The sequence below is a fragment of the Arachis hypogaea genome, chromosome 9 (genome assembly GCF_003086295.3).
Source record: "Arachis hypogaea cultivar Tifrunner chromosome 9, arahy.Tifrunner.gnm2.J5K5, whole genome shotgun sequence".
NCBI classification, from domain to species: Eukaryota; Viridiplantae; Streptophyta; class Magnoliopsida; order Fabales; family Fabaceae; genus Arachis; species Arachis hypogaea.
The window spans coordinates 112980275-112996654 of NC_092044.1; the positions used below are offsets into that span (position 1 = coordinate 112980275).

General features: G+C 35.2%; 3 protein-coding genes across 5 annotated transcripts; all 3 read right to left on the reverse strand.

Moving 5' to 3' along the window:
• Positions 1 to 545: 545 nt before the first annotated feature.
• LOC112712033 (amino-acid permease BAT1 homolog) lies at positions 546 to 3790 on the reverse strand. 2 transcript variants are annotated; one of them, XM_025764814.3, is made up of 7 exons: positions 3329 to 3790; positions 2990 to 3250; positions 2191 to 2429; positions 1894 to 2075; positions 1465 to 1754; positions 1250 to 1379; positions 546 to 1157 (listed from the first exon to the last, which is right to left on the reverse strand). In XM_025764814.3, the coding sequence occupies exons 1-7, from the start codon at positions 3454 to 3456 to the stop codon at positions 810 to 812; spliced, it is 1578 nt and encodes a 525-aa protein (XP_025620599.1). In that variant the 5' UTR covers positions 3457 to 3790; the 3' UTR covers positions 546 to 809. The 2 variants fall into 2 exon arrangements, with proteins under 2 accessions (XP_025620599.1, XP_072059623.1); XM_072203522.1 differs by lacking the exons at positions 2990 to 3250; positions 3329 to 3790 and adding an exon at positions 2724 to 2874.
• A 1342-nt stretch (positions 3791 to 5132) lies between these two features.
• LOC112712034 (amino-acid permease BAT1 homolog) lies at positions 5133 to 7981 on the reverse strand. Of its 2 annotated transcripts, none has more exons than XM_025764816.3 (8): positions 7675 to 7981; positions 7218 to 7478; positions 7093 to 7111; positions 6760 to 6979; positions 6464 to 6645; positions 6092 to 6381; positions 5862 to 5919; positions 5133 to 5613 (listed from the first exon to the last, which is right to left on the reverse strand). In XM_025764816.3, the coding sequence occupies exons 1-8, from the start codon at positions 7779 to 7781 to the stop codon at positions 5266 to 5268; spliced, it is 1485 nt and encodes a 494-aa protein (XP_025620601.1). In that variant the 5' UTR covers positions 7782 to 7981; the 3' UTR covers positions 5133 to 5265. The 2 variants fall into 2 exon arrangements, with proteins under 2 accessions (XP_025620601.1, XP_025620600.1); XM_025764815.3 differs by having other exon boundaries at positions 5790 to 5919; positions 7675 to 7946.
• Positions 7982 to 9233: 1252 nt separating this feature from the next.
• LOC112712037 (amino-acid permease BAT1 homolog) lies at positions 9234 to 10646 on the reverse strand. Its single transcript, XM_072203523.1, has 2 exons — positions 9893 to 10646; positions 9234 to 9710 (listed from the first exon to the last, which is right to left on the reverse strand). Exons 1-2 carry the CDS (start codon positions 10019 to 10021, stop codon positions 9363 to 9365), a joined length of 477 nt encoding a protein of 158 aa, XP_072059624.1. The 5' UTR covers positions 10022 to 10646; the 3' UTR covers positions 9234 to 9362.
• Between the last annotated feature and the right edge of the window lie 5734 nt (positions 10647 to 16380).

Below are 16380 nucleotides of genomic sequence, written 5' to 3' on the forward strand. Positions count from 1 at the left end.
TATTTTATTTACCAATATGTATACTGTTGAGTGTACCTATATTTTTACACGGCCTTACATAGGTTTAAAAACAATTGAACATAGAGTTCGGATACGAGATGTGTTACAAGTAAAAAAAAATAATGCGAATATGTTTAACTGGATTAGATTCAATTAAGTCGTTAATTTTAATTATATCCATCTAAATTTTAAATTCAAGATTTTATGATTTTAAAATATTTAATAAAAAATTCCTTGGGGGGACACATGGAAGAAAATATTTTCCTTGAATCATGAACTTTGCAATGGATTGTTTGGACCTGGATTTTCTTCACTACTTGCAACCTATTCTGATATGTTGTAGCAGCTGCATTGTGTCCTGTTATATGTTTAATCCAGCTGCTAATCAATCTTCACTAGTTCTCTTGCTTGTTAAGGATTATAATCAAACATGCATTCAAGGGACACAGATTGGGACACCATTTCTTGGAAAAACTTCCTTCTCATCTTTGAATTAAGATAAGACCACTGATGCCTTGCCTTGTTCTTCGGAATGCTAGAAAGCAGAAACCAGAAACAACCTCATTTCAAGGTAGCATGGAGTGTTTCTTAACAAATTATACAGCAAAAACATCTTCGTTTATTTAAATTACAAAGAAAATATAAATCAATTAAAATTCATCTAAGATATTTTCTAGAATAATGTTACAATTGGTCTAACCTATGGATAGGAATCACCTCTCTTTAACCTTAACAAAATATTGCAATAATTTTCACAAATAACCTCGGCTCTATACTGCACTATTCATTCATCATTGAATCACTAAACTTCAGTATTTGAGGTTGGTTACAGGGCCTTTAAACCAATGCCTACCACTGATTATCCAGTAAGAAACTACTAAAATTAGCAAACATCCAACGGCCACAGGTGTGTAGTTAAGTGTCTTTATGGTTATTGGGTAGGAAACAGGCAGTGAGAAGAGTACTGAGATTGTCAAAACCCATAGAACTGCAACCCAGCCCACAACGAGCCCAAAACGGCCCAAATTGAAAGGCCCAGGCACAAAGTACTTTGCTGCCAGTGTCACCCTGAAGAATATTGGGAGTGCATATGCTATGTAGAGACCAATTGTTGCTATGGACACCATGGCCTGAAATGCTACCATACTCCCCAAAGACTGCAATACACAGAAATCACACTTTGTTATAAAAACTAAAAAGACATAAAATCAATTAAAAATAATACCAGGTAACAGAATTCAATACATACCGTTAGGGCCATGCAAAATGCTATAACAACAGAAAGCCAAACTGCATTTATAGGGACATCCTGCTTATTAACTTTATGCCACAATGATGAAAATGGCATGGCTCCATCTCTTGAGAAAGCATAAGTCATCCTACAAAAATTTCATGCATTGTAAATTTGCAAGTAGCTAATGAATTAAACACTAATCCCAAACGCATGGGTTAGTAGTTAGTTACCTTGAGTTGCTGGTAATTGAACTCATACCACAGAAAAATATGGCAATAGCAATAATCACCAAGCACATAATACCCCCAAATCCATGGCCATATCTTTTCTTGAATGCCATATAAAATATTTGAGCAATGGCATATCCACCAGCATCATTGTCTTCACTCAACAGGTAAGGGATGTTAGTAACTGCAAAAGTAATTCCTAGTATGTAACCAAATCCAACAATAATGGATATTGCAACAGCCGTGATAATTCCTTTTGGTCCATTTTCATCAGCATTTTTGGTTTCCTCTGTCTGAAAATTGAAAAAATAAGTGTAAACAAGAAATGATCTTAGTCCTAAACTCTTAATCAAGGTGGAAAATCAAGAGCAAATTAGAGCTGAAATGTTTTAAGAGGAAGTATATTCATTGTAAATAGTAGAAAAGATTTACCATATGAGCTGATGCATCATATCCAGTGAGTGTATATTGAGCCATCAGAAGTCCCAGCAAAAATATATAGGGTTTGCTACTGATTCCAGCACCATTATCAGCATTGAAATGAGTGAAAACAAACTTGGCACTAGCTCTTTCCGTTGCAACAGTTGGAATCAGAATCATAAGCACAAAAACACCTGCAAATTTTTAGCCATTCCAAATTAGAGACTCAAAACTGAGAAATGAACTTAGAACTAATCAATTCATTCAAAAATTAAATAAAGATCAAATAGGTATGTCCTTGTTCTATACCTAAAATGTTCCAGAAAGCGGCCAATTGTCCTAAGAATGATAACAATGATATAGGAAGGCTGTTTATGATGCCATGGAGGAGCAAAATTCCCCCATGGATAGCAATAACTACATATTTAGATGCTTCATATCCTCCACCATTTTTGCCACCAGTACTAAGGAGTACAATAACCTGAATCAGTTGTGCTAGTGAGAAATCTACACTTGTTGTCACTGCCCACTGACCAGCAATATTGAACCTGCAGCAAATGGAAGAGTGCAATTAACTAGTGATTATACTTATATGATATGATGCAGATTAAGCATTAAACCTCGTTTTCAAGTGTATGGCATGAGTGGAAGTTACAAAATTAGATATTTACATATTGTAAAGAAGGGATGTTATAGAATCAATAGAATGGTGGTTAAATGCAGTAGATTTCAAAACTACAGTTAAAAATTGGGTAATAAAGAAAACAGGGAAATTAAAGCGGCAGAAATTTCACTTGACTATAACTGAACATGATAATATGAATATATGATTATGATTGTACTGAATAGTTATATGGCTTAAATGTACTCCAAATTGATTCAGCAGTGATACAGAAGTAGAACTTGAAAATTGAACATAGAAAATCATGATTCTGGGATGTGAGTCTCTTCTTCTCTAATAGAATATCATTATAGTGTCATCAAATTGCAAAACAAAGAAACAAGCAGCTTCCTTTGAATTTAATTACAACACATGATGGATACTATGCAAATAAAAATAAAGAAAGCATATAATATAAAGGCAAAGAAGGGGAAAAGGTTGACTTACCAACCAGTGATCCAAGAAGCAAAGGGTGCCCATGATGGACCCGCAAGCTTAGCACTCCAATAGTAGAGACCACCAGAAGTTGGATACGATGAACAAATCTCAGCCATTGATAGAGCAACAAACATGGTGAAAGCACCAGCAATAAGCCAGCCGTAGACCAATGAAACAGGTCCACCATAGTTCAAGCCAGTGTTGTAAAGTGTGGTTACTCCAGTTAGAATCGATATAATTGCAAACGAGAATGCAAAATTCGAAATCGCCCTGCAAACTCAATCATTATTAATCAGAAGCAAAATAAAATTGAAGAGGAAATGAGATGAGATGAGCCAAAACACTTACGAGAGGTCACGCTTGAGCTCTTGCTTGTAACCGAGCTCTTGAAGACGGGCAAGTCCAGAATCAAGCGGAACACTACCGTCACCGCCGCCTCCGCCATTATCGGGAGCCACGTGTGACGGGAGTGTCATGCTTTTGTTGCCGATAGAATACAAGAGCCTGAGTTAAAGGGACATGCAAATTAATAAGAAAAGAAATGTTGCATATAAAATTATAAATTCTCCCTCGTTTTGTGAGGATCCTTTAGCTTTGGATCTAAAGTTGACTAAGCTACATTCAACGTTGTTAATTATTACATAAGTGATAGGTCAATAAGTTTTATAATTTATAGTTATTATTATATTTTTAGTGATGTGAAATTTATCTCATAATATAAAATTACTCGTATATTTTTTTTTAGTTAAATACTAACCAAATTTTAATAAAATTATTTTTTAGACTTTCTCTTGTATAATTGTTTATTATAAACTTACCATATCAAGCTTTTCTTTCTTTTTTACAAGTATGAAATCAAAACCCGGGTCCGATAGGGCCCACTCACACACTGATACTTGAGTCACACGCGTTCTTTTGGTTGACCAAAAACAAGTTACTTGTTCGCTCTGTATATGTGATTCGATTCGAATGTGCAGCAAGTTGGATGGTAGAGAAAGAAGGGGAATAATAATGCGATTAATACATTTTTTTAGTTTGAGTCCCTCACACGTATTAACTACTAGAGTTAGTTATCCAGCCTTCTGGTAATATAAGTTAGTGTTGGTTATGTTGTAAGTTGTAACTGATTAGCGAGTAGATGTGCTGCCCGTATGTAAGTTAAGATGATGTGCACCAACTAAATTAATTCGTTTCATTTGTTTAATAAGGCATCTGATTTTTTTTAAAATATATTTTTATAAATTACTTCATACAATTGACTTTTTAATTGATATATTGAAATCAGATGATGGTTATGATGATGTGGGTTGTGGACGGCCGGTGGATGTTAATAACTTTCACATTGACAAAAAACACCTTTGCTGACTTGCTGTGAACATGTGACAAATAACAATAAGAAAATGGCCGGAGGAAAAAAAGATCAAAGACAACACACAATATAATATGATGATAACATATTCCCAACAACCACAATGGCAGCCACAAGTTGACCCATAGGCCATAGCAGCAAATGGTACAATATATACATATTTTTTTTACTCACGAATATTTAAGTCTTCAAAAATTAAAAAATACAGTACTTTCTCAAAATTTAGACACATCAATTTCTTTAACCCAATAAAAAAATAAAATATGATTTCTTTTTCAAAGACTTAAATTTAGGCGAGTCAAAAGATCAAAGACTTATTTGTCATTTTCTCTTGTTCTTTAAATTATTTCCCTCCTCTCTAATTAATTGGCAGTATTGAACTATTGATATGCGTAATACATTCTGTCAGTATTGCTAAGTAACATGGGATGAGAACCAGCCTAGCCGACCCCGACAGGATTCTTGCGTCTCAATTGACTTTCTTTTCCCCTTAGCTCCTTTCTCTAACAAAACTCCAATTTACTATTTAATTTCCAAAATTATGGACAATGATGGAAGAGTTAGTTTAACAAAATTGTCTCTAAATCAAATCCACGAGTTCCCATCACACACGACATTTCTTAGAGCCTAAAATAATATTAGACTGAAATTAACTGAAGAACCAAATTCGCAAAAAAAAAATTCTCCATCATTTAAGAAAAAAAAAACACTGGTAAAATTTTTAGACGTAATTATGAGCCATTTATCAACATATATCTCAAATTAAGAGAGGCGAATATAAAATTTTGCTAAGTAAAGTGAACATCACTACTTTGATTACTTTCAGAGAGACAATACACAACTTCTTTGTTTACAATGTCCATGTATTGGAAATGATTCTCTTTAAAAATTTATTATTATTAAAAATGAATAAAATTTACTTTTTTATATTGGATATTGGGCCTGTGAACCAACGGCGACCACTAATGATCCAATAAGAAACAATAATAATAATCAAACATCCAATAGCAACAGGGGTATAGTTAAGTGTCTCAATGGTTATTGGGTAAGAAACAGGCAATGAGAAAAGTACTGAGATTGTGACAACCCAAAGAACTGCAACCCAGCCCACAATGAGCCCAAAAGGGCCCAAATTGAAAGGCCCAGGATCAAAGTACTTTGCTGCAAGTGTCACCCTGAAGAATATTGGAAGTGCATATGCTATGTAGAGACCAATTGTTGCTATGGACACCATGGCCTGAAATGCCACCATACTCCCAAGAGACTGCATAACGGTCAAAATTTAGTTTAAAAATGTGGCATCAATAACATTTACACTAAGATATAATTAAATTGAAGGTAGAAACTCGAGTGCAGTTAATTTCATGTAAAATTAATAGATAAAAATAGTTAACTGATAATTTGATTAAATTATCATCTAACAATTTTTGGAATACATACCGTCAATGCCATACAGAATGATATAAAAACAGAAAGCCAAACTGCATTGATAGGGACCTCTTGCTTGTTAACCTTTCGCCACAAGGAAGACAATGGCATGGCCTCATCTCTTGAGAAAGCATAAGCCATCCTTCATTAACAGCTAAAGATATTAATTAAATATCTCTCATAGTGCTCTGATGAATTAATTATAAGTAACTTCAAACTAGCAATATAAACATAAATGATACAGAACAAGAGAATGTATTTGCTCTTAGAGCACACAAGAAATTTTAGTAATATTCTAAGGCATGGTTGGTTACCTTGAGTTGCTAGTCACTGAACTCATACCACAAAAAAATATAGCTACAGCAACAATGATCAAGCAGATAATTCCTCCAATACTATGACCATATCTGTCCTTGAATGCCATATAAAATATTTGAGCAATGGCATATCCACCAGCATCATTGTCTTTACTTAACAGGTAAGGGATGTTAGTAACTGCAAAGGTAATTCCTAATATGTAGCAGAATCCAAGAACAATAGATATTCCCACAGCACTGATAATTCCTTTTGGTCCATTTTTATCAGCTTCCTTGGTTTCTTCTGTCTGAAAATTAAGCTAAATCCTTCAATAACTTGACTGAAATTATGTTACAAAGGAAAAGTAGAAATGAAGAGAAAAGATTTACCATATGAGCTGATGCATCATATCCAGATAGAGAATACTGAGCCATAAGAAGTCCCACTAGAAATATGTAGGGACTGCTACTGATTCCGGCACCATTATCAGTATTGAAATGAGTGAAAACAAACTTAACACTAGCCCTTTGGGTCGCAACAATTGGAATCAGAATCATAAGCACAAAAACACCTGAAAACTTTGCCATTTCAAATCTCCAATTAGACTCTCAAAATGCTCTAATTTTCCCATGTGAAATGAACTCAGAAAAGATAAACATAAATAAAAAAGGATAAGTGTTCATACCTAGAGCATTCCAAATAGAAGCAAATTGTCCAAAGAATGATAGCACTGAGATAGGAAGGGTGTTCAATATACCGTGGAGGAGCAAAATTCCACCATGGATAGCAATAACTACATATTTAGATGCTTCATATCCACCTCCATTTTTTCCACCAGTGCTAAGCAGAACAATGACCTGAATCAGTTGTGCTAATGAGAAATCTACACTTGTTGTCACTGCCCACTGGAGATTCAAAGAAGCAAACAAGTTAGAGCTTCAAATTATTTATTAGAAATCATGATCCCACACTAGAATGTTGAAATTCTTGTCCAGAATACTCGAATTCTCAAGAATACCTGACCAATAATATTAAACCTGCATTGAAAAACAAACCAAACAGAACACATGTTAGAGAAATAACAACAGTTGGAAAGGTTCACCAAAGAAAAACAATGCAAAATGAAGGAATTGGTTACAATACCAGCCAGTGATCCAAGAAGCAAAAGGTGCCCAAGTTGGGCCAGCAAGCTTAGCACTCCAATAGTAGAGACCACCAGAAGTTGGATAAGCTGAACAAATCTCAGCCATTGATAAAGCAACAAACATGGTGAAAAAACCAGCAATAAGCCAGCCGTAGACCATTGAAAAAGGTCCACCATAGTTCAAGCCAGTGTTGTAAAGTGTGGTTACTCCGGTCAGGATCGATATAATAGAAAACGAGAATGCAAAATTTGAGATAGCCCTGCAAAATAGTAGTGTATGCTTGAGTGTGCAATAAATATAAAGATTGAACTATAAATTTCTGATATCATTTTAATAAATCACAACCTTCTTTTGTCTGAAATCTGAATTCAAAACATACTCTTTTCTTTTGTTTGTTAGTTAGAATTCGAAGGAGAAGCAAGGTAAATGAAAGAAAAGAATGGAGAGGACTTAACGAAAGATCACGCTTGAGCTCTTGCTTGTAACCGAGTTCATGAAGACGTGCATGGCCTGAATCAAGAGAAGAAGCAGCGTCGACCACCACATGTGTTTGGAGTGTCATGTTGAATACAAGACTCCACCAGTTAAGAGCTTGGTTCAACAAATTAAGCAACCAACAGAGAAGCAAATGAATAGTCAAAGTTATAGTACGTGTTTTACTCAAATTTTGTTAATGTCTAAAAGAAAGGTGAAAACTGAGGTGCAATACATTTCAGGTAAAGTTGATAGGTCGTTAGATGATTTAACCGAAGTCGATTGAATTTTCATCTAAAAGAAAACGTGGTATCTTAATGTTACAACTGAACTCTTTACAATGTGTTCTTAGACTAACTTAATGTCAGCTGACAGTTATCTTTTATACACCACTTGCAGAAAATCAAATAAATAACTAAATTATCAAATGATCTAATTTAATTAAAATAAATATAAATATTATATATGAAGATATCATTATATAATTAATTTTTTTTATAATTTTTTTATAAAATTCATATTTTGCTAATAGTATGGTTTTGTGATTGATAAAAACTCCATGTTAATTTAATGCGAAGTTGATATTTTGTTTTCATGCGAAGATATTTTGTTTTCATTATGTAAGTCAATATTAATCATTGGATACCAATTTTCTCCCATCCAATTTTTGTCGTAACACAAAAATACTCTCACTACTTTTCAAATGGATATTCTCACTCCAATTTTAATAATGTCATTTATTTTTTTTACGAATTCATACTGTATACAATATAAAAGAAATCATGTGGAGTGACATTATGAAAAAGAAAGTAAAATTATAATTTCTCCTATTTCATGTATACGATGTACAAAGTGTAAAACTTAAGGTAACATAATGTATCATTCTATTGTAACTGTACCGTATATATAATGAAGAAATAATTCTAGGTAACTAACTATAACTCAAATGACATATTCTTTTTATATTCATTTAGAAGTTGTGGATTTGAATCTTTTTATTTTTGATTAAAAAAAAAGTGGTTATATGTCACAAATCACAAACAGCTAAGTCTGAGAGACAAAGAACACGTGACGTATCCATTTTTTCCACCATAAAAACAATGAGAAGAGACATCATCATATCTTATTCCATTAATAATGCAATTCCTTCAACTCCAGACATACAGAGACCTAAGCTTGTTTTGGTGGACCACGTCTCAGTTTTCTTATTTACATCCCCTTCTCTTTTTGTTTTTGATTTAAACTCTTAGTATTTTGGTAATCAAGATTTGGGCGTGAATAGAAAGAAAACTCCAAACCATGACAATTCCCAATTACATTGTCAAATTATCAGCACAAAATGTTGACAAAAACAAAAATCAACAAAGAAAAATTCAACACTTTGACCAAAGCAGATTTTCTTAGTATGATCTTCAAAGTTTTTTGTACAAATATCAGAGGCTGATATCAGCTTCTGACAAAAATAAAATGGCAAGAGACATTATTATATTTAAGTCACCAAATAATAAATATGATGAATACAATATTTTTTTTTCCATACAACTCACACACACTCTAAGACACTCTACTTAAAGGTTTTCCATTGACTCCATTGAAACTTAAACCTCAAAATGTGGTTTATTTATATTTTATCAGATGAATTGGACAAAATTCACTCACACACACAACTTCAGTTTTCTATATTGGTTAAAGGGCCTTTAAACCAATGGCGAGCACTGATGATCCAATAAGAAACTCTAAGAATAATCAAACATCCAAGAGCAATAGGGGTGTAGTTAAGTGTCTCAATGGTTATTGGGTAGGAAACAGGCAGTGAGAAGATTACTGAGATTAACACAACCCAGATAACTGCAATCCAGCCCACAATGAGCCCATACGGGCCCAAGTTGAAAGGCCCAGGCACAAAATGCTTTGCTGCCAATGTCACCTTGAAGAATATTGGAAGTGCATATGCTACATAGAGACTAATTACTGCTATGGACACTGTGGCCTGAAATGCTACCATGCTTCCAAGAGACTGCATTACAATTAGAGTTGAGTTTAGAGACTTTCCAAGAAAAGATTTCAGTTACAAATAGCATTAGCTAAGATGAATTTAGTTAGCAGTTAGTTATAATTCTGTTATTTAGTTTCTACTTTCTGTTAGCACAAGATCCAGATAACTAAATAATTTTTCTTAGTAAAACATAAAATACATACTGTTAGTGCCATGCAAAATGAAATCAAAACAGAAAGCCAAACAGCATTTATAGGAACCTCCTCCTTATTAACTTGATGCCACAATGATGACAAGGGCATGGCCCCATCTCTTGAGAAAGCATAAGCCATCCTGTAAATATAAGCAACTAGAGATATTATAAAGCCTCTAATATGCAAATACCAAATGGATAGTACCAAATTTCAGGTACATTTACCATGAGTTGCTGGTAATTGACCCATACCACAGAAAAATGTAGCAATAGCAACAATAACCAAGCACATAATACCCCCAAATCCACTACCATATCTTTTCTTGAATGACATATAAAATATTTGAGCAATGGCATATCCACCAGCATCATTGTCTTCACTCAATAGGTAAGGGATATCAGTAACTGCAAAGGTAATGCCTAGTATGTAACAGAATCCAACAACAACAGATATTCCAACTGAGCTGATAATTCCTTTTGGTCCGTTTATATCAGATCTCTTAGTTTCCTCTGTCTGAAAATCCAAGTTTTTAATAAAAAGAAAAATCTTAGTCCAATAATTTAATCATTCAACCAGTCCAAGGTAACATATACTATGAGATGAGTCAAGAAAAAAAAAATAGTGAAAAAATTCACCATATGAGCTGATGCATCATAGCCAGCTAGGGTAAACTGACTCATAAGAAGTCCCAGAACAAATATGTATGGTTTGCTGTTGATTCCAGCCCCATTATCTGTATTGAACTCAGTGAAAACAAACTTGACACTTGCCCTCTCCGTTGCAACAGATGGGATTAGAATAATAAGCACAAAAACACCTGAGAGTTTGTCAAATTCCAATTAAATATTCAAAGTCTTCTCCCCCTAAACTACTGAAAAAGAAAATTCAAATAGGAAATTTCTTCCTACCTACAACATTCCAAATAGCACCCAAGTGTGCCAAGAGTGATAAGATTGAGATAGGGAGGCTGTTTATTACACCATGTATGACCAAAATCCCACCATGGATAGCAATAACTACATATTTAGATGCCACATATCCACTGCCACCAGTACTAAGGAGAATGATAACCTGAAGCAGTTGTGCTAGTGAGAAGTTTATACTTGTTGTCCCTGCCCACTGCAAATGAATAGAAATTCAAAACTTAAGAGATTCAAATGGGTTATCAAAAACCTTCAACTTACACAACTTTGACTTTGCAGTAAAAGTTGAAGGATGATGAAATACTAAAGTATGTGATTTTTCAAGAATACCTGGCCAATAATATTGAACCTGCATGGGAAACCAATATTATGTTACATGTAAAGATTGTTACAAATAAAAAAAAGATGAGTTGGATACAATACCAGCCAGTGATCCAAGAGGCAAAGGGTGCCCATTGAGGGCCAGCAAGCTTGGCGCTCCAAAAGTAGAGACCACCAGAAGTTGGATATGCTGAACAAATCTCAGCCATTGATAGAGCAACAAGCATGGTGAAGATACAAACTACCAACCAGCCATACACCATCGAAACTGGGCCACCATAGTTTAAACCAGTGTTGTAAAGGGTGCTTATACAAGTAAGTACGGATATAATAGAAAATGTAAGTGCAAAATTTGAGATGATCCTGCACATTGGATGAAATAAGGAATCAAAATATGCTATTTTTGGGTTTGAATTGCAAACTACTTAGCAAATGAAAGGTGATAAAGGAGAGAACTTAACGAGAGTTCACGCTTGAGCTCTTGCTTGTAGCCGAGTTCATGAAGACGGACAAGCCCAGAATCAAGAGGAGCAGCTTCATTATCAAATGGAATTGTCATCTTTTCACTCTTTAGCTTTGCTTGCAGTTGCACTAAGCAGACAAACAGAGAAGCAGTGTCTTAAGGACTCGCCGTTTGATTTATCCCAGAATAAATAACGTTCCAGGTTGTCCTTTCATGCTCACTTTCCATCCATTTTTTTGTCGTATCCTCTTTATTGATAGAAACTCACTTCCAATTGTTTTTATTTAAAATTGATATTTAAAAATCATTAAATAATTTAATAAATTTAAATAAATAAATTTTTAATTATTTTTAATTTTTAACTTTATATCAACATAATTGCATATAAATATTTATTATCTTTAAAATATTTTGTGCAGCGGTAAACAAATATTTTAAGTTGAAGAATGTTAAGAGGCAATAATTTTTGTGATTTGTAATAATTAAATAACTATCAATAATATTTTTAATGATATAAAATTTTATTCAATAATATAAAATTACTTATTTTTTTTATTAATTATATGTGGTTAGAATTTAATAAAATTACTGTCTTTAAACTTTTTTTTAAGTCACTGGAAAACTGGAACGAAAGTCAATTGTCCAAAGTCAAATTCATTCTAAATTTAAAAATAAAAAATCATTAACTAATCCAAATCGGTAATTTTTTTGGTGACTGAAATAAATTAAACAAAGAAAAATAAAACAAACAAAACAAGGAACTGCTTAAATAGAAGGGCAGTCCCGTTTAAGACTACTCTTAAACTTTTCCCAAGGTGAAAGAAGCTCCACATGCGAAAGTTGTAACTTCATCGCCATCTTTGCCATAATATCTGCCACCATTTTTGCATCTCTCATAATCAAACGAAAGTCAACACGCCAATTCCAATGCATGATATCTCTTATTTTGAGCACCAATGGATCAATAAACCCAAAACCATCTTGAGTAACAAGATTAAATGCTTCCACACAATCCGTCTCACAAATAACATCTCGTTGACCCACATCCCAAGTTAAGAGATATCCTCTCCAAATAGCAAACAATTCTCCTTGAAGAATACTATTACTCTCAATCATTCCCAAACACCCCCTTTGCCAACTCCCATTACAATCTCTAATAACACAAGCAAAACCAACACTATCACCCGAACCAAAATAACTAGCATCACAATTAATCTTAAAAGTACCAATGAATGGGGGATTCCAAAAACCATTTAGAGTAGAGGGAAGGGATATACGTTGTAATTCAAAAATATTCCTAAACTCCTTTTCTGAAGTTAATGCCAGACAAATCATTTTTTTTAGGCCAAGTTTCATGGGGATTAAATATGTCATTATTCCTTGCTCGTCATATCCACCAAAATTCCAAAAAGAACTTGAATGGATGCTCTCTGCTATGATACAAGAACCAGTTCTTCAAATCCAAAGGATGACAAGAAATATCCAACCTATGCCAGACAAGCTGAGCTTTTAGACAATCTCGAATACAATGTAAAACCGATTCCTGGCTAGAAAGACATCTTGGACACCTATCCGATGACGACATCCCTCTTCTAAAGCGAAAACTTGCAGTAGGAAGAGCCTCCTTAAGACACAACCAAGCCAAAAACTTATGCTTTTCCGGAACAAGCTGACGCCAAAGCCAAAGCCAATTCTCCCGCTCCTCCCAACCAAACAGTTGCTTACACAACCACAAGTAACCATTGCGTGAGTTATAGACTTTGGCAGCAGACCCACTCCAATACCAACCCACTTCCGGACCTGCTTGTTCATCTGGATTGTAAGAGAGAATATTACCTTTCAGATTTTGAGATAAAGGAGAATAAAGAGTATCCAAATGCCACCTACCAACCGACCAAATATCTTGTATCCGGAGATTCGAATCAGAAATGTGAACATAATCCATCTCATTAGATAACCGTCCTTCTCTCCTCCAGCTAGAAAACCAAAAATTCTGGTTCAAATCTCCAATACACCAAGCAAACCCATCCTTCAACACTTTCCAAGCCTTGCAAAGACACCTCCAAATGGGAGAGTCCTTGTTCTTAGGATAACTAAAACAGTCATATAGAGATGATCGGTACTTGGCATCCAACAATTGGACCCATAGCTTGTTTGGCTGCTGGAAAAAAGTACAAACTAGCTTCCCAAGAAGAGCAATATTTACACAATAAGGATCTCTAATCCCCAAACCTCCATATTTTTTTGGAGTAAATAATACCTTCCAACTAACAAGATTCAATCCTCTTCCATCAACTTGTCCTTTCCAAAGAAAATTTCTCATCATAGACTACAATTTACGAATGATTCCTTTGGGAAAAATAGAGACCTGCATCTGGTACGTGGGAATAGCGGTGGCAACAGAATTAACCAAGCAGAGTCTACCAACCCGATTGAGTAAACTCCCTTTCCAGCTTGCTAGCCTACTCCGAACCTTATCCAGGACACCATTGAAAGCTGAACGAGTCACCCTAGAATGGCTAAGGGTAACTCCAAAATACTTGCCCAAGTCCTGGACAAATCTGATAGAGGATACCCCAGTGAAAATCTCTTTCCTTGTTGCAGAGACATTCTTAGAGCAAAGCGCTTTAGACTTCTCCACATTATTCTTCATCCCAGATGCTTTGCAAAAAGTCTCTAAAACCAACATCACATTTTGCACTTCTCTCTTTGTAGCTTTACAGAATAGAAGCAAGTCATCCGCAAACATTAAGTGGGATATTCTTGGTCCCCCTCTAGAAATAGCAACCGGCTCCCACAAGCCCAAATCAACCTGATGACTAATAAAGCATGCCAATCGCTCCATACACAACACAAAAAGATAGGGTGACATAGGGTCTCCTTGTCTAAGACCTCGACTAGGAGTAAAGCCATTCAGACGACTCCCATTCCAAAGAATAGATAAAGAAGAAGCACTGACACAATTCATAATCAAATTAAGTGTAGGAATAGGAAAACCAAAACTCTTAAGGGTATGAGCTAAAAACCTCCAGTCAACTCTGTCATAAGCCTTCTCCAGATCAATCTTAAAGGCCAGTGTGCCTTTTTTTGATTTAGTCTTCTTCATAAAGTGGAGGACTTCTTGAGCAATAATGATGTTGTCAGGAGTTCCTCGTCCCGGAATAAATCCTCCTTGAAGCGGGCCAACAATATCCGCAAGATGAGGACGAAGCCTATTAATAAGGACCTTCATGATGATCTTGTAAACTACATTGCAGAGACTAATCGGCCTGAAATCTTTCATAGATACCGGTGATTCAACCTTTGGAATGAGAACCAGTAAAGTCTCCAACATTCTCGGATCAAGAGTAACACCGGAGAATGCCTGCTTAACCATCTTCCAAACATCAAGACCAATGATCTCCCAATATTCTTTGAAGAAGAAAGCTTGAAATCCATCAGGACCCGGAACTTTAAAAGAGTTAATGTGAAAAACAGCTGTTCTGACTTCCTCCATAGTAACTGGTGCCGTAAGATTATTGCAAGCTTCCTCATTTAGAGAAGGAAGAGGCACATCACCAAGGCAACCCAAATCAACATCATCCAAATGACAGAATAAGCTTTTATAGAAAGACTCTGTTTCTTGACTCAGAACCTCTGGATCAGTTTCCCACACTCCATCCTTGAGAAAAAGGCCATGAATCTTATTATGCTTCCTTCGCGCAAGAGTTTGAATATGAAAGAATCTTGTATTCCTATCCCCGAACCTAACCCACTGCTCTCTGGACTTTTGGAACCATAGGAGCTCTTCTTGCACTACAGTATTATTATAATCATCAAGCAACTGTTGCTCTTTCTGACGCAAATAAATACTATCCACCACTTCCAAACGCTTTTGTAAATAATTAATCTGCTGCTCTAATTCACATTTCTTAACAAAAATGTTACCAAATACCTTCGAGTTAAACTCTAGTGAATTCTTCTGTACTTCCGAAAGCTTGCCATGAATCCCTCTATTACCAGACCACCATGACTGGTTCACAATATCCCTATACCCAGGATGAGTAGCCCAAGCAGCAACAAATCGGAAAGGTCGATTCCCTTTAGGCTGAGGACGACCTTTACAACGCACCAGAATAGGGCAATGATCAGACTGAAGCCTATTTAAAACTTCTGCATAAGCCTCTGGAAAGATAGATAACCAACTACTATTTATACAGACTCGATCAAGCTTTTTTGCCACGTCAACATAATTTTTCACCCTCCTATACCAAGAAAATTGCCTCCCAATAGTCTTCAGATCAAACAAACCACTATCCCCTAATGAAGTAGCAAACATGTCTGCTCTTTGATGAGAAAATTGACAACCTTTAGATTCATGAGAAAATTTGACTTCATTAAAATCACCAAGAACAATCCAAGGTCCTTGAAAAACCATGGATTGTGCAACAAGATAATCCCAAAGGAGAACCCTTTTCTTAAATTGAGGACTGCCATAAATACCGCTACACCTCCAAATTAAATTATCAAAGTGAACCTCAACAGTAACACCCTGATCAAAAGCATCAATGAACTTACAACAAACACCCTTCATAGAGGATAGAAACCAAATACCTCCCTTATGCCCCTCTGCTTCTACTATACCAACAGAGTGATACCCCAACCTTTCCCAAAATAATTTTAAATGCTGAAAAGGGGAGTGAGTTTCAACCACAATAAAGAAAACATGTCTAAATTTCCTAACAAGTTCCTTACAATGCACTCGGGCTAACTTATTAGAAGCACCCCTAATATTCCAAACAATCATATTT

What these genes read in the sequence shown, in the direction of transcription:
- LOC112712033 (XM_025764814.3), bottom strand. Translation starts at nt 3,456, where the DNA reads ATGACACTCCCGTCACACGTGGCTCCCGATAATGGCGGAGGCGGCGGT. An exon ending in GAGCTCAAGCGTGACCTCTC is followed by an intron (nt 3,251 to 3,328) that starts GTAAGTGTTTTG and finishes TTGAGTTTGCAG; the next exon opens with GGCGATTTCGAATTTTGCAT. An exon ending in ATGATGCATCAGCTCATATG is followed by an intron (nt 1,755 to 1,893) that starts GTAAATCTTTTC and finishes TTCAATTTTCAG; the next exon opens with ACAGAGGAAACCAAAAATGC.
- LOC112712034 (XM_025764815.3), bottom strand. Translation starts at nt 7,781, where the DNA reads ATGACACTCCAAACACATGTGGTGGTCGACGCTGCTTCTTCTCTTGAT. An exon ending in GAGCTCAAGCGTGATCTTTC is followed by an intron (nt 7,479 to 7,674) that starts GTTAAGTCCTCT and finishes ACTATTTTGCAG; the next exon opens with GGCTATCTCAAATTTTGCAT. An exon ending in TCAGTGACTAGCAACTCAAG is followed by an intron (nt 5,920 to 6,091) that starts GTAACCAACCAT and finishes CTGTTAATGAAG; the next exon opens with GATGGCTTATGCTTTCTCAA.
- LOC112712037 (XM_072203523.1), bottom strand. Translation starts at nt 10,021, where the DNA reads ATGGCTTATGCTTTCTCAAGAGATGGGGCCATGCCCTTGTCATCATTG. An exon ending in CATTTTGCATGGCACTAACA is followed by an intron (nt 9,711 to 9,892) that starts GTATGTATTTTA and finishes ATTGTAATGCAG; the next exon opens with TCTCTTGGAAGCATGGTAGC.